This window comes from Adiantum capillus-veneris, chromosome 9 (assembly GCF_014529385.1).
Source record: "Adiantum capillus-veneris isolate H3 chromosome 9, ASM1452938v2, whole genome shotgun sequence".
In the NCBI taxonomy this organism is placed as follows: domain Eukaryota; kingdom Viridiplantae; phylum Streptophyta; class Polypodiopsida; order Polypodiales; family Pteridaceae; genus Adiantum; species Adiantum capillus-veneris.
The window spans coordinates 64,071,393-64,095,881 of NC_140939.1; the positions used below are offsets into that span (position 1 = coordinate 64,071,393).

The 24,489-nt window shown below is 42.9% G+C and overlaps 1 protein-coding gene across 1 annotated transcript in view; it reads left to right on the top strand.

The window, feature by feature from the left end:
- The window catches only part of LOC147450584 (putative GTP-binding protein OBGM, mitochondrial), a 36,741-nt gene extending 29,247 nt beyond the window's left edge, over positions 1-7,494 (top strand). Inside the window, exons 5-6 of the mRNA XM_086519757.1 lie at positions 5,457-5,519; positions 6,060-7,494. Of these exons, the coding sequence (XP_086375883.1) occupies positions 5,457-5,519; positions 6,060-7,106 (1,110 nt within the window). The 3' untranslated portion in view covers positions 7,107-7,494. The remainder of the gene's footprint in view (positions 1-5,456; positions 5,520-6,059) is intronic.
- Positions 7,495-24,489: the final 16,995 nt, after the last annotated feature.

Genomic DNA, 24,489 nt, shown 5'->3' on the forward strand with positions numbered 1-24,489 from the left:
AGCTTGAGCTATACCGCCTATTCATGAGCATGGATAGCGCGACAGCATGGCGCACCCTGCGCGAGCCACGTCCGACTACAGCTATTGAGGATCCACAGATATGGCATGATTATGCAGAGCGACTTTACGAGGTGCCAGGACAGCCTCCTATCCCACAGCCACACGAGCCACGCCCCACGTGCTCCTCCTTCTTTACAGCACAGATGGTAGAGAGGGCCATACGCCGCATGCAACACAGACAATCAGCTGACCATACTGGATTACAGAGTGAGCACATCATTTATGCGGCCTCCACTATAGCCCCGTTGATTGCACATGTCTTCAACCGGGCTATAGGGGAGGGCTTCCCAGAGGAGTGGACACAGCACACCATAGTGCCTATCCACAAATGTGGCGACACCCTGGATCCAGGGAACTACAGGACTATCATGATTGGCCACACAATGGCCAAGCTATATGGAGCAGTACTTGAGGCACAGCTCAGCTGCTACGCAGAGATCGAGGGTTTACGAGCTCCAGGCCAGGCAGGTTTTAGACGAGCTTTCTCCACCACTGATCACATCTTCGTTCTGCGCTGCCTCATTGATGGGGCAAAGGCGCGGAAGAAGAGGCTTTACTGCTGCTTTGTGGATTTCCGCAAGGCCTTTGACACAGTCCCACGCGAGAGACTCTTCCAGCGCCTTCACAGCATTGGGGTACCAACAGAGATGATTTGGGCCATATATGCTCTCTACGAGAAGGTGACGGGTCGAGTTCGTTGCCCTGGCGGTTTTTCAGAGACCATTGCTAGCACCATTGGTGTTAAGCAAGGATGCCCACTCTCCCCGACACTCTTTGGGCTCTACATCGACGAGATCTCCGACTACATACTGCGAGCAGGGGGAGAGGGGAGCGACTTGGCAGGTACTCCGGTCCACATCATGTTATATGCTGATGATATTGTGTTGATTTCAGAGTCACCCGAGGGCTTGCAACGCCATCTTGAGGCCTTGGACGAATTCAGCACACACAGGGGGTTGACTGTGAACCTTGGCAAAACCAAGGTTATGATCTTTCACACATCCAGTGCAGTGAGGAGCGCTGCCACCTTCACAGCAGCAGGAGGAAAGGTTGATGTAGTCACCTCCTATGTCTACCTTGGCATCACATTCACCAGCCTACCAGGACCCTTCACTATGAGGCAGGCTGCTGCTGACAGGCTCACCCGAGGATATGCAGCTCTGGCCATGCTAGAGCGGAGATGCCACCAGGCACACTTTCAGGAACCCCGCACGAAGGGGTGGCTTTTCGACACCTTAGTCACCCCGGCCTTGATGTACTCGGCGGCAGTATGGGCACCAGGATTGATACCTGACCAGTGGACACAGCTTGAGAGGCCACAGGTATGTATGATCTCACGCTTGCTCCGCAGCAAGAAGACAGTGCCACATGACATTATTAGAGCCGAGCTCGCCACACCACCCATGGTGGTAGAGGCACTATTCCAGACAGTCTGCTTCATCCAGAGGATGAGAGAGCTACCTCCTGACAGACTTACTCGTAGAGCATTTGAGGCAGCTATACAGCTATCAGAGAGTGGGCATGAGAGAGCATGGTACTCACAGGTCAGAGCATGGTTTGAGGGACACGGTCTTGACATGGAGAGCCTACCACCATTCCAGTACGACCCCCACTCACCATATGTTCACCTCTCTCGCAGTGAGAGGAACTTGGTACTGAGACAGGATCTGTGGCAGCTATACACTAGGAGAGTCTGGGAGTCACCTGGCTTGGGGACGAGGATGTCAGATTACAGAGACCAGTTTCTCACCATATTGTCCGGGGGGTTCATACAGAGACCACGCTACATGGACACATATATGCCACATAGCTCACGGGTGGCGATTGGTCAGCTGAGAGTGGCTTCACACAGGTTAGAGATTGAGATCGGGAGACATACTGGTGTTCCCAGGGAGGAGCGCGTCTGCAGAGCCTGCACAGAGGAGGTGGAGAGTGAGGAGCACTTTGTATGTAGATGCAGAGCATACACTGAGATCAGAGGCAGGTATGAGGCCCTATTCAGAGGACAGCCCACTCTCCGAGAGATCATGGACTCTCGAGATCAGAGACAGCTCGGACGGTTCTTACTAGAGATACAGAGCCATTGGGACACACTACTACAGCCACACACAGCTACACAGACAGAGGGGAGACAGTCGCAGCTCACAGACTTCTTTCAGAGGATTACCGCCCCTCCCCCACCAGACACTCAGAGGAGAGTGACACTCCCACAGGCAGAGGTGAGCCGAGCTAGACGACGACCACGAGTCACAGGCTACAGGGGCGCGAGCTCCCACCACCGACAGATCGAGGAGATCCGAGCCCGGGAGCGCCGTGCCACTGAGGAGCGAGTGGCCCGGATGAGGGCCGACCCGACAGCTTTCATCCGGGCAGCCTTGGCACCAGACCCGCCCATGTACCACATCTTACATCCCCCCATTAGTACAGGATGGAGCTAGATAGCTTGATGCATTCTCATGATTGTACTACCTTGAGCATATAGACATGCATATACCCCTAGAGATAGAGCTCCATCCCTCCTCAGATACCCCACTACCTACACTCAGTTCAGTTTTGTATCAGTTTTTGTTTCATTTGTCTTTCCGATAGACGGATGACATACACACCATGTACATTTGATTTGTCTCATAGGCCGATTTCGGCCTGACATAGACGTTAAAAATCTTTCTTTCTTTCTTTCTCTCTATCGTTTTTTTCCCAGATCGCCCTTCCTTTCTCGAGATTCCTAGCATTATTGCAGATCTCTCTCCTTGTATGTCTTCTCCTGGCCTAGGCGATTCTCCAATTGTGCCAATCTAGGAGACACCGCAACATGGTTGCATTTATGTGTTTCACATATCCAGGATCTTGGAAACAATGAGTTAATTGCTCCATAAGCAATCATACTTCCTTCTGCGTTGCTCTGTTCTGAGCCTCTACAAGATCAAGCTGTGCCTCAGGCTCCGTTGTAGGACTGCTATCATCGCTTTCCTCTTCATGTGCCGACTCCTCATCGTCGACTTCCTCATCTTCTTCAACTTCCACTTCCTTACTCGTACTTTTCCTCAGAAATTAGAATTATGAGATACTGCCGTGTCTATGGTCGCTCTATACAAAATCTCGATCGGACTCTCTGTAGAAGAAGAATCGAGTGGTGCTCTGATACCACTGAAACTGGCAAGTCACTCTCAAGGTGGTGAGACAGAACAACACCACTACGAATGGTAGTGAAAGTACAAAATACTTGAACTTGAAAGAGAATTGAACACTTGAGACAAGACACACGGGCAGAGTTTCCCACTTACATGCACTGGCCTCTAAGGTAGGCATCCCTTGCAGTACTTCTTTATTGATTGAATCTTCATAGTTTACAACTGCCGGGGAGAGCCACTCTGCAACTGGAAAGTTGCAAATCTGCAGAGGGTCCCCCAAGGCCTCATATTTAAAGGCACTAAGGCTTGCTTTTAGCCTTTTACAAGCTGCCCCAAAGGCAATTGATATCAGTAATTGGCACCCAAAAGCCTGAAAGTTAACTGCTTTCTGAACTGCAAAGCTCCTGGCATCCAATTGCCATGCCACCATGTCCATAGTGACTGCTACATAAGCAGCCCACAAGTCTCCCCGTGTTTCACGTGTGACTCGGCTCAGATTTCGGTCTGCTCTTTCTAGTTCAGCTCCAGCGTGGCTCTTGCTGCCTCTTCTGGTCTGGTCAGGTCATGTCATGTCATCACTTTGGAGCCACACAGATAGCTTGATGATGGTATGATAAGCTATCTTGGATCAAATAAGGAGTGACATTCTGTAAGCTTCCCCATATGGCTGAAAAGTCGGGGTCGGCAAGTTGCATCTTCAGAAGAAATTTTAGTTCTTTTGGGAAACTGAAGTGATAGTATTGAGTCTTCTGGGAGGGAGCGCCTACTGCTAGGTTGTTACTTTCTTATGAATGATGAAGAAGTGGAGCATAAAGCTTTTTCCCTTGTGCACAGACTTTTTCTTCAACCTGACTACCCATGTGGCCATGTTGCTGTGGCACTTTGCTGATGATCCGCCAGTAGCAACTGTCTAGCTTATGCTACTAACTGGTAGCGATTAAACAATCAAAGGCTTGTACTAGCTGTATTTGGATTTTCTCTTAGCACTTTTTTGTGGCATCCTGCTGACATGGCAGGTGATGACATATCCACTACTAATGTGGCTGATTGTGTCACGTGTTTTCCCTGCTGTGCCAGCTGTCTCCTTGCCTGCCATGTGTTCTCTGATTGCCACGTGACACACTTTGTCGTGAGTCCTGCTTGCCTACATGCCACATCATCAACTGGTGAGAGTGTACTTGCTTTAGGAGAATTTCTGTGTTCTCAGGGGACAATACACATATGCTACTAATGTCGACACGGTTTTATCATACCCGTATGCTTGCTCTCCTTCAACATCCCCACTCTTTCATAGCAGTATGTTTTAGGAAAACATTGAATTATAGACTTCTGATATTAGAAATAACAAGCATTTAAAACTTATAACTCGCAATAGCTGTACTGTCAAGTTCTGTTGGGCCTGTGATAACCTTTGCAATTATAAATACAATTTGTACAGTCAAAATGGAGCTAAAAAATTAAAATACAATTCGTACAGTCAAATGAAGCTAAAAATAGTCTCTTATTGTTCTCTCCACAGGGTCATATCAATTTTCAGTTATGCTTCCAAACCCGTATGCATATAGCATATGATTACCAAATGAAACAGCTGTGAGTCTAGAGGCTTCATTGCAAGAGGGGGCTTAGTATTGCGAATCCTTCTTTTTCCATAACTTCTCGTTTGCGTGTGTTTGTGGGCACGCTTGTGTGTGACGTGTATGTGGGAGCATTTTATGACACCTAGTTATACACTCAAGTATTGGGCACTGATGACATTGGTGGGATCTAGTCAACACTATGCATGATGGAGCAGATAGTCATATTGTCTTGTGGATGACTGCCATGGGTCCATGGATAACTACCTTGGGTCTATAGCCTGCACTCAATTTGTGAATTTTGGCTTTCCCATAAGTGTGGATATACAGCAATACAGGGGCTGTAATGCCAATGTAAGTGGGGTGTCATTAGAGCTCATGTGGCAAAGCAAGAGCAGATCATAGGCAGGATTTTTGAACATGCATTTTATAGCTGCCTATGATTTTTGAACATGCATTTTATAGCTTCACCTAAGTGATAAGCTTTATCAATAAGATGCTTTTATTGGGAAGTGAGTTTTTTGTTTAGTTGCTTTCTTCCTTTTCTTGTCATAATTTGTAGTAGTAAAATGAGGAGATGCTCAAAGTGCCCAAGGCATGGTCTTGGTGGTTCAAAAATTTCCTCTGCCTTTTGATGTGCAACAGAAGTTAGCTTTGACTAATGACCTTGTAACTTTGTCTGATGTTACAGACTGCTTGTAGAGGAGGAAATGGGTCTTCAAAGAGAAAAATCGGAAGTAGAGGGACTGACAAGGTCGGTTTCATGCCTTAACGACAACAAATGTTTTTGTGTATGACCTAACTATAATTTTGCAATCATTGCTTGCTTTTGCATACCAGAAAATTGTAAGGAAGCATAGAGCACTTATGTGTAAGTATACGTGTGTGCATGTGTTTTTGAGGAATCTTATACATGCATTGGAGTGCTATTTTCATCTGCAAATATACACACAACATGTTATCTGTATGCTAGGTCACATTGATGAGATGGACCCAGCCAAGGCTCAGGCTATTTAAGAGTGGTTATTAGTCAAGCTTGCTTATCCTAATTTCTGTTCCACAATGTCCCTTTAACATTCGCGTGTAATGCTTGTAGATTGGCTTGTTTCGTAGGGCTTCATTGTAGTGTTTCAATGAGGTCAAGTTTATGTCCTGGCAAAATGCACAGTATTGGTAAAATACATTTGGTTGTTGAACTTGGGGCACTCTGCTATTGAAAAGTGGATAAATTAAAAAAGAGAGGACAAGCATTAGGTGCAATAACTTATGGTGCTTCTTTTTTAGCTGCTTACAGGTAGTGCCTGTCCCGAAAGGGACTGTCATCCATTTGGTGAGCGGTGAAATTCCCTCATTACAGGATGGTTCTTTGGAGTCTGCAGAGTGGCATGATGATGAATGCGACACACATGGATATCTTGAGAGTGAGGAAGATAAGGCCATCAAGGATGCTAATGATGATGAGCTTTCAGACACGGTCGAAGAACATGACGAAGATGGTGAGCTAACTGATGGATCTGTCACAGAGGCAGAAAGGACAGAGTCTGATGATAGCTCTGTTATTGAAGGCTCTGAGATCGACGAGTCCGAGCAGGCGTCCCTCGTCGAAAGGAATTTGGTTAAAAGGGTTGTTGCAGAATTAGTTAAAGTTGGAGAGACTCTAACTGTGGCTTACGGCGGAGAGGGTGGTCGGGGGAATGCAGCAATGGCCAGGGGACGTGGGCCCAACAGACAGCTTCCTAGCAAAGAACATGAAAATGGGCATCCTGGAACAGAAGCCTTTTTGGTACTTGAGCTCAAAACTATTGCAGATGTGGGCTTTGTTGGGGCTCCAAATGCAGGAAAGAGCACACTTCTGGGTGCAATATCACGAGCTAAGCCAAAGGTGGGCCATTATGCTTTCACAACGCTGAGGCCCAACTTGGGCAAGCTTGAGTTTGAAGACTTCTATTCGATCACGGTAGCAGACATTCCAGGGCTAATCAAGGGTGCCCACAAGAATGTTGGCCTCGGTCATGATTTTCTAAGGCACATAGAGCGGACGAAGGTGCTCGCCTATGTGGTAGACTTGTCTGCATCTGTTGGTGACAATAAGGGCTCTCCTCCTTGGGTCCAGTATCAAGATCTCAAATTTGAGCTAGAAATGTATCAGCCCGGATTATCCGAAAGGCCGTCCGTTCTAGTTGCAACAAAATTGGATGAGAATGGGGCCAAAGAGATGCTTGAAGAGACCAAAAGGAGACTACCTTCAGCTCAGATCCTTCCTGTCTGTGCTTTGTTAGAGCAGGGTATACATGAGTTGCGGCTTGCCTTAAGAGATGTTGTAACGTCTCACAATGCTTGAGAGAATTTGTTCCTATGTCAACCATGACCATGCCTCTGTGAACAAGAGGCTGGCAGGTTAGGAAGCAATTTTGTTAGCATTAGATTTTGTTGTTAGGTGGCTGGCAGCTCAGACAAAGATTGCTGTTTATCAAGGGATTTCCCAACATATAGGTTGTCAAGCGAAGGCAGAAGTCACTGTTAGGGTAAAAGGTTTTGGCACCCCTGAAGGGTACTTGCCCTGTGCTAAGAGCATAGGGGTATCCCCCTCCCCCCCCCCTTTCCCAAAAAATAAAAAAGAACACACACACCCAAGCTCTAAATTGAGTTCTCTTTGGATTGAGGTTCCTTGGGAATGTTCTCTCTCTAAATTGAGTTCAAGACTAGTTTAATAGATCTTTGAGGTCTCTTGGGAATGTTTTTATGACGTGGAGGTTCTCAGATGCGTGTGCGTGTGTGTGTACGTGTATGTGTAGAGAGAGAGAGAGAGAGAGAGAGAGAGAGAGAGAGAGAGAGAGAGGCATTTTGCCTGGCTTTCTTTAGAACATGGTTTCTGTGGTCTGTCTGGTCATTGAGATGTGATAATGTAAACATGTAACATATTTCCAAAGGAAAATAAGAGAAAGGGAGAGAGAATTCGATTAATCTGTCTATCGCACAACTGGATACATTATATCACTGAGATGTGATATAATGTAAACATGTAACATATTTCCAAAGGAAAGTAAGAGAAAGGGAGAGAGAATTGGATTAATCTGTCTATCGCACAAGTGTCATAGATTGGTTATCTCAGCTTGAATTACAGACCTTGAGTTTAAGACACATTGGATAGATCTTTTAAGGTCTATTGGGAATGTTCCTTTGATGCTTGTTCCTATAATGCTAAAACTTTTTATATTCTCGTCTTCTTTTGAGGACCATCCATAACCATAAATGTAACTCATGATCAACGACTTACATGGGCTCTAGCACGGATAATGGTTGTTGTTTTTGTCATCAGTGCTCATTGAATCCTAGCCTAGATTATTTGGGTCTCTTGAGACTAAATCTCCATTCTATAATTGAGAATAGGACCATGGACCTTATATTAATGTCCCATGCTTAGATTGGACAAGTGGAGGACCTTAATTCTATATATGCTAAAATTGAGTAGACATTATACAAACCCCTGTTTTACAATAATCAAGATTTAGACTTTATTTGACCACTTGTACAAGTGGTTGCTTCTCAATTTCCATGAAAGTAATATTCTAATGTAACTTATTAGCCAAACTGAAGTCCCTGACTTGTTATCTTATCACGTAAGTAAACAACCCACCATAACTAGTGTTCAAGGTTGAAAACTTGACTTAAACATGAAGAGAATAAATCTAGTTGCAAGCATGCTTTACTTTACGGTAAGCAAGAGAGAGAGAGAGAGAGAGAGAGAGAGAGATGCGTTTAATCAATACAAGGAGAGATTTTTTCCTCAAACATTAACCAGCTAGATATGTTTGAAGTATTTTATGAGCAACCAACTCCTTTGATGGTTGTAATTTTTGATTCATAACCATTATTCTAACTTATAATTTTATTACGTTTGTTTTGAGATGCCCACTTAGATTGTGGCAAGGTGATGTAAAAAGGTCACTTTGCTTTCCAAAACATACTTGAGTTTTCATTTGCATGTGTAAGTGAAAGAGCATCCAATACAATGGCCCTAATAGCAGATATTCTAGGATCTAGGTGTAAGTGAAAGAGCATCCAATACAATGGCCCTAATGACAGATATTCTAGGATCTAGCATACTTAGCTTTGGCAAAGAATCCCTTGAAATAGTTGAATATGTAGTCTAGGCTCTAAGCTGGAGTGTTCTAGGATCTAGTATACTTGCCTTTAGCAAAGAAGCCCTTGAAACGATGCATTCGACTAACACAACCCTAGGGTGAATGTTAAACATAACCCAAATCATGGTTAATGTATTGATGCACATGCTAAGATAATGCCTCCAAATTTTAAAATGATTAGGATAGCCTTTATGATAATGAGCCTGGATATGGAGACAAAAGCTAATGTCGCTTATTGTAAGTACCTTGTCTTATGTCATTGATTGTGACAAGACTATGACCCTATATCATAGGCTATAGAGTTCCTCATGCAACTACATTTGTATGCTCACTCGCTTTCACCGCTTTTTGATGGCCAAATTTTGGCAATCCTATCATTAATGCATCCAAAAAAGTCATGGTGTCATCTAAACATAGTTCGGGCAAACTGTAGGTGTACATGAACATCTCTCTCTCTCTCTCTCTCTCTCCCCCCCCCCCCCCCCCCCCCCCCCCCCCCCCCCCCCCCCCATCTCTCGAAATCATCAGTGCATAGCCCAATGAGAGGTAGTGAAGGTATGCACCCTTGCTTAACACCAATATTGCTTGAAATTTAAAAAAATAAAAGTAAAATCCCTCCAAGCGTACTTCACATATTACTCTCTCAAATTTATGTGAACTTGCATGCTTGTATTGACTTGGTACTTGGAGCAGCATATGTTTTTGAGTATATGCATGAAGAAGGAATTGAAGTAGTCCCTATTGGTAATGTTGTGATCATATTTTTGCTATGTGAAAATGCATTGCTTTTGGCTCATACACAAGAAGCACAAAAGCTCATGATCGCCTTGAAAAATTTTGTTTGTATAGTTGTTGGATGCGAATGAACTTTCTCGTTGTGAAAACTCTCAACAAGGAAAAACCATACATTTGTGTATGTTCAAGACCCACTTGAAGTAGTTAGAGTTTTGAGCACCTTGGGCTTGAGGTTCCAACAAATTATAAAACAATAAAAACGAGGGGAATGTGCTATGTATCATCTTGAAGCCAGAAAGGGAGTACACTATGAATTTGAAAGAGTGTGGCAGCGAGGGGATATCAATGCTGGATTCTCGAAAGATATCTATTGGACACCTTGGTAACAACTTCACATCTTTATGGGGTTGGAAGTGTGGGATGATAGCATTAGTGTCTCCACTTGGAAAGGGTTTGAATGTATTCAAAATTGTGGTTGGGAAGAGAGCCTACTATGTAATTGAAACATGTGCCATTGAGGGATATCGAATGTTAAGTTCTCAAGCGATACCTGAATAATGTTTGTACTACTTTATGCGGTGGTAGCCTCAGTGTGGACACTTGGAAAGAGTTCAATTATGTGAGAAAGCATTTTCATAATCTTTATCCTATTGAAGGTTTAAACACAGTACATGTCCCTTCTCGTTGATTCGACATTACTTCCCATTGAGGTCATGGACGAGGAGAAATTTGTGGAAGGACATGATAAAGATGCACCAAAGCTTGCAATGTCAACTTCCTATAATTGCACAAGCGACAAATAACAAGATTTTAAAGACTTATAGAAGCAAAATGTTGAGCTCAGAAAGGATGCAAGACACCAAGAAGTAGTTTGAAAGATGAATGCAACACACTTCCGTCATCATGCAACACTATATTCTTTAGTGGATGAGGCTTTTCTACAATGCCAATGTATCTCAACAGGGGAACAATTCAAAACCTCATGCTTTATACATTCCCCCCCCCCCCCCCCCCCCCCCCCCCCAAGAAAGCATGTTCTTCTTTGAGGAGAGAATTTTGTACCGACCCATACATGCTTGACCCTAGTCCGTACCATAGTTGCGATCCACAACTTAGCTCCCACTCATTTCGATTGAGATGGGGTATTGGGACATTAGGGAAGAGTCCCTTCTTGTGTTTCCATTATGTCCCTCGTAAGTCCCAAAGTCTCAGCATCATACTCTTCTTGAGTGCTCTACTTTTGGTCACATTCAAGCTTGCTTCGCTCACATTTTTAGCCTGGACCACTCCCTCTCTTTGTTACCATATACATGTGGTAGTGATGTGTGTGAACACACTAGGACCGCCGGGCATTTTTCCCCTCTTTAGGAGGTTTTTTCCCCCCGTGCATTGTATATACGCCCATCACTCTAGGGCTATCTATATTTCCATTGCACACTAAGTAACACACTCTCTATTGTGTGCCTTGAGCTTCCTTCATCTTCTCCAAGTTGTGTGTGTTTTCCTGCAACCCTAATTCCAACAATTGGTATCAGAGCAGGTTGCGTCCTCCCGGGCTTAGTCACCAGCTCCAGAACACACGTGCTCACTATCTTCAATTTTAGTGAGCTTTGGTGAGCGCTCGTAGGTTGACAAAAATTTTGGGCTAGCTCGTAGAGCTTAGTCTGCTCAGATTTTTGATTCGGGCTCATTTCGGCCTCCGTTTCCACTACAGGTAGGACTGCAAAGGCAATTGCATCATTTAGTACATAATTTTTGTCAGTGCCTATTTCTACATAATAGGTCCCATACAGTCTACTACGGGTTGTGCTATACAACACGTGCTGGTCTCACTCAGTTTCTTCTCATTTTGGGCAGTTTTCACATCAAGTGCATACATTTTCCATGGTTGACAGCAACACGGATGTGTTCAAGATGTTTGCTGCTGAGGACAGGTTGGATGGGGAAAATTACCCTATGTGGGCTTACATGATGCAACATGTTCTTGTGTCAAAGGGCGTTTGGAATATTGTACAGGACATTTATGTACATCCTGGTCTGAGGATGTATGCAATGTTGAGGATGTTGCAGGTCTTGTTGCAAGGATTGCTGTTATTAGAGTTGTTTTGCCTACGGTAGAACAAGCTCGTTGGGATGTAAAGGATGTGTAGGTTCATGCATTGATTGCATTGTCTGTAAAGCGCACCATTACTCCTCACATTTGTTTAGCGAAATTTGCAAAACAGGCTTGGGATATTCTAGCATGTCTTTATGCAAGCCGCAATGAGTCTAAAATTGCTTTGTTGTGTAAAGAGATGGAATCGAAGATTATACATGAGGAAGATGATAGGGACACTTTCCTTGCTGGTGTCAAGGATATCAATGAGCAACTTATTTCTGCAGGTGAAGTCATTTCAGACAGCTCTCTTGTGCAGACAGTTCTTGATGCCTTGCCAGATTCTTACCAGACTTTTGCTAGTACTTGGAGACTTATGACCCAAGGAAATCTTGAAGTTGTCAAGTTTGATGCATTATACACATTGTTGTTGTGCAGAGTCACTTTTGAGAAAAAACAGGACTAGACAGTGTGCAATTGAACATGCTTCTATTGCTTCTCAAAGAAAAGGTGGTAATGCATCCACTTCTTATGGTTCTGCTGCGAGTGGCAAAACTTCTGTTCCTAATGCATATGCTGGTAACAATTCGTCTGGAAATTCTAGTGATAAGGGCAAAAAGAAGATGCGTTGCCATTATTGTAAAGCTAATGATCACTTGATCAAGCAGTGTCCTACGTTGAAGGCCAAAGAGGCTAAGAAGAAAGAGGGTGGTTCCACTGCAAATGCTAGTTCCACTACAAATGCAGCCATTGTTGAGTCTTTTGTGAAAGAATACTATGATGCTGATGTTGATGCAGAATGGGCTTTTTGTGTAGAGTGCACTTACAATCCTGTTGTCCATGATGCATGCATGTCAGTTTGCTGCAGATTCACATGTGTGGTATTTCGAAGATTGTAATTACTGCTACAAATAGTAGTTCTTTCACACTTGTTGATGCACTTTATGTACCTGGGATCAAGAAGAATCTTTTGTCTGTATCTGCACTTGCTAGACTTGGACTTGTAGTGAAATTTGTGGATGACAGATATACAGTTCATGATCTCAGTTTTGGTGATGAAATTGTTGCATCTGGCCTTTTGTGCCATGGGCTGTATAAGCTTACTTTGTATGACAAGTGTGGACAAAATTTTACAAATGCAGTTGTATATTCAAGGGCTGTTTCGGATACAAAACTGTGGCATGCACGTTTTGGGCATCTGGATTTTGCCAATTTGCTGCGTCTGTAGAAATCTGATATGGTTGCTTCTTTGCCGCCTCTTGAAGCACCTGTCAAACATGTTTGTGAAGGTTGTATTTTGGGTAAAATGCAACATCCTAAGTTTCCAAAGGATGGTTCAGTTAGTGCCACATGCAGGTTGCAGCTTGTGCATAGTGATGTTTGTGGGCCCATGCAAACGTCGTCCTTGGGCAATTACCTGTACTTCGTGACTTTCATTGATGATTACTCCAGGCATGCATGGGTGTTTCCGCTTAAAGAGAAGTCCGAAGTTTTTACGTGCTTCAAACAATTTCTGGCTATGGTTGAAAATGTCTCGAAATGTAGAATGGCACCCTTCATTCCGATCGAGGGGGGGAGTATATGTCTCATGAATTTAATGCATTTCTGGCTAGTTGTGGGATAAAACACCAATGTACAATGCCTTATACACCTCAACAAAATGGTGTAACTGAGAGGAAAAACAGGTCACTTACGGAAATGGCACGATGTATGGTCAAAAGTCAAGCTTTGCCGCATTCTTTTTGGCTTGAGACCATCATGTGTGCCACTTATGTACTAAACAGGTGTCGTACGAAAGCTTTGCACTCTATTATTCCATATGAAGCATGGCATGATAGAAAGCCTTCTATTGAGCACATGCTTGTTTTTGGCTGTTTGGCATATGCTTTGTTGCCACAAACACAACGCAAAAAATTGGATGATAAGGCTGTCAAATGTTATTTTGTTGGTTATAGTGCTGAAAGCAAAGGTTACAGGTTGTATCATCCGCAAACAAAGCATATTTTGGTTTCACGGAATGTAGTGTTTGTGGAAGATTCTGTTCAGCCCTTGCTGTCATGTACTAGAGACAGTAATGTAAGCTCACATGACATTTATGACACTTTGCTGCCTCTTTTCAGTGGTGGAAGTTTGAACGTAAATTCCAATGAGGAAAATGTACAACCTATGGGGGTTTTTGAAAATGTTATAGATCAGCCTATTACTGATGCAGATGTACATGGTGTACTTGAAGAGGAAAGGGCTGGAAATGAGCAGGCTAGAGGTATGCCAAAATGGTTGGTGTACACTTTGCGTGACAGTAAAGTGGATGCAACCTTTGTCAAGTCGTACTTGTTCAGGCTCTCACCATGCATCAGATTATTATGCTTTGGTTGTGTCTAGCTTACATGATGTTGAGGAACCTCTGTCTTTTGATGAAGCACAGAATTCAGAAAATTGGATGGCTGCCATGCAATCAGTACATGATGCACTTATAGAAAATGACACATGGACTTTATGTAATTTACCTCCTGGCAAAAACGCCATTGGTATGAAGTGGGTTTACAAGTTGAAATGCAAGCTGGATGGTGAGATCGGTCCCCATAAGGCCTGACTTGTTGCAAAGGGTTATGCATAGCAAAAAGGCATAGATTATGAAGAGACTTTTGCTCCCACTTGTTGTATGACTACTGCGCTTTTTCTATATGCATTGGCAACTCATTTTGGTTGGGATGTACATCGATTAGACCTTGTTACTGCTTTCTTGAATGGTGACATATTTGAGGAAGTTTATGTAACGCATGCGGCCTTGCAGTTTTGTCAAGAAAGGACAAGAGGACAAAGTGTGCAGATGTAAGAAGGCTTTGTATGGGTTGAAGCAATCTCCTCGTGCTTGGTATGAGAAAGATGACACTCATTTGGTCAAACAAGGCTTTCCTAACAGTCTAACACAAAGCACATTGTATGTAAAGTGTGAGGGTGATGTACTTCTCATTGTGGTTCTTTATGTAGATGATTTGCTGATCACTAGACCAAATGAGAAACATATTGCTGAATTTAAGGCTGATTTGAATGCTACTGTCAAGATGAAAGATTTGGGGCGTTGCATCATTACTTGGGCATACCTTTTAAGCAGTGTGATGGTGGTATTGCCTTGTGTAAGAGAAGTTACATATAGACATTGCTATGTAAGTTTGGACTTGAGGATTGCAAACCTATTGCCACTCCCATGGAAACATGTTTAAAATTGAGTCTTCATGATGCTGGTGATCCTCCAGATGTCACTCTTTATCAAATTGATGTTGGATGCCTCATTTATGTATGCAACACGAGGACGGATATTCAATTTGCAGTCTCATAGGTCAGCAGATTTATGCATAGCCTAGGGTCTAAGCATTGGCAGCCTGTCAAGAGGATTTTCCGCTACCTTAGTGGCACTTTACATCTTGGCTTGTTTTATCCGAAGGGGGGGATTATTGCCGCTAGACTACATGCTTTTTTGGACTTAGATTGGGCTGGTCGTTTTGACACACGAGTGTCCACAAGTGGTTTTTGTTTCATGCTTGGCAGTTCATGTATATCATGGTTGAGCAAGAAGCAACCTACTGTGGCCACTTCTAGTTGTGAGGCTGAGTACAAGGCAATCTTCACAGCTATGGTTGAGTGTGTATGGATCAAACACCTTATGGCTGATTTGGGTGTTGGACAGGACACTGACAACACTATCTACACTGACAGTCAGAGCGCATTGGCAGTTGCGAGGAACCCAGTTTTTCATGCTCACACAAAGCACATTGAGGTGCATTACCACTATGTCAGGGAGAGACTCTCACATCACCTTGGCTTATGTGCCAACAGAGGACACCTTGCAGATCTTTTCACAAAGGCATTGTCTTGTGAGAAGCTCAGAGCTTTCCGCAAAGATTTGGGCTTACTCCCCTTTGTGAACTGATTATGTCCTCAGGGCATGGCACTTCCCTTTACTCATGTGCCAGCTCTCGTTCACCGCATCACTCCAGGGGGAATTTTTTACCATATACATGTGGTAGTGATGTGTGTGAACACACTAGAACCTCTGGGGCATTTTTTTCCTCTTTAGGAGGTTTTTTTCCCCCGTGCATTGTATATATGCCCATCACTCTAGGGCTATCTATCTTTCCATTGCACACTAAGTAACACACTCTCTATTGTGTGACTTGAGCTTCCTTCGTCTTCTCCAAGCTGTGTGTGTTTTCGTGCATTCCTAATTCCAACACTCTTCTATCCACTTCATGGAATCAAAATTTCCACCCTCATATCCATATCCTAAAGCATCAAAATTTATTGATAAGCTCAAATAGAGCACGTGAAATCTTTCATTTGGTTTCATATCTACTTCTCATTTCTAGACCTTATATAATAGTGTGGCATGCCGTCCACATTGGTCCGATCGCATGAGCGTTATGACCAGGTGGTCTTTCTCTGAACCCCGTCCTCCTCACTCTATGGTCGGAGGGCAATTGACCTAGTCACCTCTGTTATAGGCTACATGACATTAACCCCCCTTATAAAGAGTTTTCATCCTAAAGAAAAACATGGAGAAATCTCTTCGCAATTGCATTACGATGTTGGATACAATCCCATGGACGATGAGGGAGTGATGACTAACATAGAGTCATGATTGGCGCATCCATGTGTGACTAGTTTTGGTGGTGATATAGTGAGCTTTGAGATACCTAATGTAGATAGATGGCAGAGGTCATTGCACATGACATTGATGCGATTTGCATGGATATTATTGCAAAGATTACGTGTCTATCATTAGCCTTTAGGACTCTCATGTATGAACTCTTAGTGTCAAGACCCGACATAACAGCTGCAGTGGGAGCGTTTGCAATTGGGATTGTCAGTTGTGTGATGGTTGACACTAGCATGATCCATCATGGAGCAATGTAGCTCATTACAGGATACCTGCAGCATATGCAAGCTGAATCTAGTAGGGATACATGATTTTGCACACAGCTAGAGCCTATACAACAACATGCATCGACTTTGAGAGATCCAGTGGGCATAGTTTGAGATGAAATTTCTCCCTATACCTTTTCTACATACTGCTAGATCTTATAGTAGTACCACTTATCGGCACCTTCAACTTTAAGTGGGAGATTATTGGGGTAAAAACAATGTGCCTCTTACCCTGGTTGGACACGCCAGAGATGTCCGACCGCCCATCACTTGTACTCAACTTATTCTTTATTAGTAGATAGAAGAATAAGAGGCTCTCTCATACACACATTCTGGCAAACTGCTAGACACCCACATCCTGTGTTCTCTCTCTCTCTCTCTCTCTGTCTCTCTCTCTCTCTCTCTGTCTCTCTCTCTCTCTCTCTCTCTCTCTCTCTCTCTCTCTCTCTCTCTCTCTCTCTCTCTCTCTCTCTCTCTCTCTTTCTGCCTTCTTCTTATTATCGCTCTCCGCACACGCATTACATTCGTGCACTCACATAACCCTGATATACTAAGAAAAATCTATAATTCTTTGAGATTTCTTGGTGCTGGCCACCTGAGAATAGTTTTTTATTGCTTAAGTTTCATATATGTTCCCTTTGCGGATATAATGGGACACAGATAATGAACCTGAGTCTCAAAGTGAGCATTGAGATACCTAATGTAGATAGATGGCAGAGGTCATTGCACATGACATTGATGCGATTTGCATGGATATTCTTGCAAAGATTACGTGTCTATCATTAGCCTTTAGGACTCTCATGTATGACCTCTTAGTGTCAAGACCCGACATAACAGCTGCAGTGGGAGCGTTTGCAATTGGGATTGTCAGTTGTGTGATGGTTGACACTAGCATGATCCATCATGCAGCAATGTAGCTCATTACAGGATACCTGCAGCATATGCAAGCTGACTCTAGTAGGGATACATGATTTTGCACACAGCTAGAGCCTATACAACAGCATGCATCAACTTTGAGAGATCCAATGGGCATAGTTTGAGACGAAATTTCTCCCTATACCTCTTCTATATACTGCTAGATCTTATAGTAGTACCACTTATCGACACATTCAACTTTAAGTGGGAGATTATTGGGGTAAAAACAATGTGCCTCTTACCCTGGTTGGACACGCCAGAGATGTCCGACCGCCCATCACTTGTACTCAACTTATTCTTCACTAGTAGATAGAAGAATAAGAGGCTCTCTCATACACACATTGTGGCAAACTGCTAGACACCCACATCCTGTGTTCTCTCTCTCTCTCTCTCTCTCTCTCTCTCTCTCTCTCTCTCTCTCTCTCTCTCTCTCTCTCTCTCTTCCTTCCTTCTTCTTATTATCGCTCTCCGCACACGCATTACATTCGTGCACTCACATAACCCCGATATACTAAGAAAAATCTATCATTCTTTGAGATTTCTTGGTGCTGGCCACCTGAGAATAGATTTTTCTTGCTTAAGTTTCATATATGTTCCCTTTGCGGATATAATGGGACACAAATAATGAACCCGAGTCTCAAAGAAATCACATTTTGTTTCCTTCGCAAATAGTTTATGTCTTCTCAGTAACTCAAACACTAGACGTAAATGTTCGAAGTGTTCTTTTTGAGATTTACTATAGTATATTATCTAGAAAAACTACTACAAAGTTTCCTAAGTAAGGATGTAAATACTATCTATCAACATCATAAATATGGATGGTACATTGGTTAGCCCAAATGGCATAACCAAGAACTCAAAATGTCCAAAATGGGTTCTAAATGTTGTCTTCTTAACATCTTCTAGTTTGATTCTATTGTGATGATAACCAAATCTTAGTCTATCTTTGAAAAATACTTTGACCCAAAGCGTTGATCAAGCAAATCATCCATATGCTATAGCAGGTACTTATTATTAATCGTATCTGATTAAGAGCTCTATAATCTAGATACATCCAAATAGATGTGTCCTTCTTCTTTACCAAAAGAATAGGTGATGCCCATGGACTAGAACTGGGCCTAATAAAGCTTTTGTTCAAGTATTACGCTAACCATTTTTCCACTTCTTATGTCTTGGAGTGGCTTAACCTATAAGCAGTTTGGAGAACCTGGTATATATGGCCATCTATCTTGGTTGAGGTTAAGCCCATAACTCATGAGAGAAAACCCAAAATATGTAGAGAACTAGAAGATGACGGGACACACTACGATGTACATACATTTTTTTGTTGAATTTTTTACCGAATAAATGCAAGAAAAAACAAAAATAATAAAGATTTGCAAACACAAGCGTTAAAGAATGAGAAAGGAGTAAAATAGCCATCCCTTTCTCTTTCAAGAATCACAAATTGGTGTCAAAGTCGATACTGTGTCGTAAAATCCGCTACGAGAGTATGACATGCCAAGGGCTCTTCCATCCGAACATCATGATTGAATCGAATCCCTTGTTAAAACTTCTTTGGAGGACCTCCTTGCCTGCACGGAGGAAAACTCCTTAGCTTAGTCTTTGAGGCTTGAACTAATAATGACTCTCTGTGACAAATTGAGAGCTTTACACTCTTTTTAGTGTTTCAAGCTTGGCTTTCAAGTGTTAGGGTTCAAGTCAATTGGTCGGACATCCATCACATTGACCGTACTAACCTTATGTATTCTTATGATCATATAGAATAATAAGGAGTAGTTAGTGATTCCGAATCCTCACTTAGAGCTTCATCAACACTCTATATATGCTCTTCTTCTCCCTCTCACTCTGCACGCACCACACACTCTTTAAGTGATTGATTCCGAATCCTCACTTAGAGCTTCATCAACACTCTGTGTCTGCTCTTCTTCTCCCTCTCACTTGGCACATACCACATACTCTTCAAGCGGTATCAAACCTAAAATTTGCAGTACTACTCCTCTCCTGACATTTATCTCTTCCTAGGACGAGTTTCACATGAGCAAATGGATTGAAGCTCGGAGCTTCCATGGCTATGGAGGCATTGTGAGCTTGGCACATAGAGTTTACACATTAAGGTGGCAAGGGGCTGAAGTCCACAAGGCACAAGGGGAGAGATATTGAGCTTTTAATGAGAGATTGAGCTTTCTATGAGCTTTGAAAGAGAGAGAGAGAGAGAGAGAGAGAGAGAGAGAGAGAGAGAGAGAGAGAAGAGAGAGAGAGAGAGAGGAGAGAGAGAGAGAGAGAAGAGAGAGAGAGAGGAGCAGGTTGCTCAATTTAGGATACAATGATAGTAGGTCACTATTTTGCTCATACATTGAAGGACTCAAGGACACACACACATTATTAGCATTGGCAAGTTCTCCCCTCGACATTCATGAGCTCTCCTCTTGGTGTTGGCTACACACATACACGCGTGCCCGTGTGCACACACACACACACACACACACACACACACACACACACACACACACACACACACACACACACACACACACACACACACACACACAACACACACACACACACACACACACACACACATTGATTTTCAACATCGAAAAACTGTTTTTTAGACTTGCGGCATTAGCTTCTCCTCCGACGTTGGTGTGCATAGGTGAGATGCCTCTTGCATAGAGGAGTGACACTTGCATAAACATCGACTTTGATGACATGGATTATAGGTTTTTACATGCTCTCTAGAATTGTAAAGAACGACACAGGGAGACAGGTTACAAATTACCATTAGCATCGGTTCTATGCATTTCTAAGAGCAAATTTGGATTTCCATATGTGTGTTTGGCCATGATTTATGTCTTTGTGGTATTACTTATGCATAGTTGTTGACGACTTCTCAAAGATAGCTTTCATATATAGTTATTACACACACATAAATAGTCACAAATTCTCTTGACATAGCAAATTCGTGAGCATCTTTGGCAGTGAAAACCATTACCATTATAGTGGGAGTTTGGATGCATATGTTTATGCATGACTAGCACTTGAGCGTGCTTGTGCTTTGTTGACATTGTTTTACTCCCCACAACGAGCTCACTTGAGTCAAGATTTTGCTTGCATCTCATTGATGCCTATTTGACGCATGTCTTGCAGTCTTGTAGTGACAGTTTCATGTTTTGGATATACATTTTGTGGATACTATCATTCTACCTCCTTGTGGAGCCAATTTTGGCTTGTTTTAGGATTCTTGATTGTTTTTTGAGATTCAGTTTGGGATCCCTTTTTGAGATTGTGGCTAGTTGTGCCTGCATAACCTTTTGTGAGGGTCACGGCGTGAGGCTTTTTGAAGCCGAGCACTGGGGCCCAGGTTACTAAGTGTGAGGTGGATTGGATATCGATACTTTCTTTGAGCAGTATATGCTAGTTTATACCTAGTCAACACTTTTTGTTGGTTTATACATTGTTTTTGGCTTAGTTTTGCTGTGATTTTGATCTTCATAAAGAGGAGACTCTGTCAGATTTTCCCGTGAATCCTCTAGTTTGCATGTAAAAATCTTTTGCATTGACATTGTCGTGATTTTACTGAGTTTTTTGTTAAAATTTTGATCCTTGAATAGGGAGACTCTGCTGAATTTTTTTGCAAAAATTTGCTATAAATTGACTAGTCTTACTCTCTTGCATTTGCTCTTGTCAGTCATGAGCTGGAACTTCTGAAAAAGAATATTATATTAAGAAGTTTGATGGTGAAAACTTTACAATATGGAAGCAGTGTATGCTTGATGTTTTGGCTAATAAGGGCTTTGCAACGCCATTGAAAGAGCATAAAGATGGTGTTTACATTGATGATCAGTGGGGAAGGAGCTTGATGCTCATCCTATGGTGACTATTTGTCTACACCTTGGTGAGTCTATTTCTTTATGATTATGGACAAGACTACTACAAAGTAATTATGAGAGTCATTATGCTTAGCTTGGGATGGCAAGAGTGCCTTGAATAAAGTTTTTCTCATGAAAAAGCTTATGCATTTGAATATGAAAGAAGGTAGCAATGCCATTTCAAACTTGTGGGACGGGTGTCTAACCTCACTATCTTATCTTATTGCAGTTTTAGCGAGAACCACGATTAAATTGTCAATCCATGGGACGAGGCTGACTCGACTAGTGCATAGAGGCTACAAGAGGTTGTCAATATCTCAGAAACAACTAACAACTCGCATCTAACTCAAGATACACTCAAGTGACTGAAATCACCAAAAGCCAATCGCTCATCGGCAAACAAATCACATCTGGTACAACATCAAATGACATCCAAACATAATGAAACTTCTAGGACAAGTTTATAAGACCTAAGGAGACATGCTTATGGTCTTAAACCTCATTTTGGGTCAAGTGCCAAAATCGCGATTATTAACAGCAGTGGATTTTTGACCTAGTCGTTTTCAACCCAGAATGCACCTAAATGCTTAGCAATGATGCCCCAATATCCCTCCTATGCTTAGTTTTTTATTTTGAAGTACAAATTTCTACTTATGATAAAATTAGGCCACGGGTCGGCGATGCCAAAAGCTATGAAATACTGTGATGTGTTTACGTCAATGCGTAGAGCTCTTACCTGCGGTTGCAATGCAACAAACATGACTGCAATGTGACAATCGGGGAGGGAGTAGGAAGCACGAGAAGGAGCGAAGTGAGTGCCGTTAGCTCACGCTGTATATTTCACTATCCAAAACTTACAAATAACTTATAAAAATTGGCTTTTATACCTTAGCCAAGTTTTTTGGTGGTCAAAACTAATAATATGGGAGCTTTAACTAAAGATAGGTAATGACAGGTTGATACAATCTGGAAGCTTGTAGCCCTGGCTCATCAATTACAAGGTTTATCCAAAAAATAAGAGTTACAATATTCTTGATTTATAAAAAATAATAAGTGTTTTACAATGAGATCTCCAAAAAATGGTATTCGTGGTATCCGTGTTAGCTTGCTGCTAACATTTCTCCCCTCCTCGCCTATGTCGTTCTTTGACACATCTTTATTGGCAAAAAGTGTCTACCTCCTCCTGGGTTTCTGGCCGTCCCTCTCTCAATAGTTGGTTGACTCTTTTAAGTTCTCCAATTTCTTTCAGCAGTTCATCTTCTCTTTGGACTCACATCAAAACCAGGTCTCTGCGTTGAGACTGCTCCAATTTAAGCTCCAACTCAAGGTCTTTATTCTTCTTCTCTAATGCCTTGTAGACCTGGTTTGTGCCTTTGATTGAGGCCACTGCAAGATTTTCTCTAATTTGCCGCAGGAAAATTGCTTGATCATTTATTCTTTGTTCTGAGTACTGTAGGGAAGCATTGCTACATCTAATTAAACCTGAATCTTTTGAAGTGACAGGGTTGTAGTTAGAAGTTTGTTTGTGACTTCTGTCAGCGTTCATCCTTTGCTTTGCAAGCATCTAACAACTTTGTAAGCAGATCATCGAGCTCATCCATCTCTTTCTGCTGTCTATCCCTTGCGAGCTGATGTTGTTCAGCTTCCGCTTCCAACTCCTGCACTTGCCTTTGTAGATCAGTGATGATGTTTAGTCTGTCATCTAACTCCCCTTAGAGTTCCTCAATCATTGATTCTAATTCTTTGGCCCTTGTGCTACGGCTAAGTGCTGCTGAGCGAAGTCGTTCAGTCATGTCCTGCATTTGCTTAGCATACTCACTAACTTGCAGGATCACTTTGTCATTTGATTGCCAACCTTCGTTCCGTGCCAGCAGACTTGATGTTTCTGTAGGTTCTTGTGTATCCTTTGGCGGCGTCATGGATGGTGGTTGTTGTTGCCCTTGTGGCTATGGTTGATCGTCTATTGTTTTGTCATCCTGAGGATTTGTGGATGCCTCGGCCTTCTCTTGCTGTGTTGAGGTAGAGGGTGTTTCCTCGGCCTCTTATTCTTTGGGTTGCTCAGACTTCGTGTTGTCCTCTGCTGGAGCAGGACTTACTGCCCTTTCTGGCTCTTCGTCGTGCTCTTTTTGCTGCTCTTGTGTAGATTCAAATGCCTCTCTTTGTTCAAGCTCTGTCTCCTTGGTGGGCTCAGATTCTTTGGCCTTATCTGCTGGTGAAGGTGGTGGGCTCGGCATGGGGTGATCATGTTGTTCAGAAACGGGTGAAGAAGGACGTGGAGATACATCACCTTGATCATGTTGTTATGCTCCTTGTTCAGTGATTTTCTCTGCTTGCTTTTGTCCTTCAGCTTCAAGGCTTCTGCTTCTTGATACATCTTTTCCAGGGATTCCGTGGGATCTTCAACCTGATTCTTGGTATGATGCTTGGTTCTTGGTCCTTTCAGCTCAATGGGTACCCACTTTTCTGGGTCCTTGCCTTGTGCTTGGTGGAAGCATTCATAAGATTGCTTCTCTCTTTCAAATCTAGCTTGCTTTTGTACAGGTTCCTCTTGGTGTGCTGCCACGGCTTTTCTCTTCATTTCTTCACGTCGTACTCTTTTTTCCTTGTTATCTGAGCTTTCACTGCTGTGCCGTTCTGGCGAGCTCTCAGCCGACTTGTATGATCTCTTGGCAGATCTTGTAGCTCAAGGGGAAGGGTGTGCTGACACTATCCAAGTGTTCTGATCTGGGGCAGACGGCAAGTTGTCGGCCATGCCGAGCGACATGGTAGGCAATCTTGGTCAAAATCTCTGGTGCACCCAGATATGTGATTTTCCCTTCTTTCTTTCTCCCTTTCAATGTGGACAAAACATACTGTGCATGGTCAATTGGTTGCGTGGTGGTTGATTTGAGGACTCGCGTAAAGGTTGTGGCAACCACATGATTTGGTGTTGTATACCTTGGTGGTCTTTTGGAAGGAAGTGGAAATGCTGATGGTACAACCTTGCGGGCTCTTCCACCTGTTTGTGAATGAGGTCCGCAAATGTGGCCGCGGCGGTTT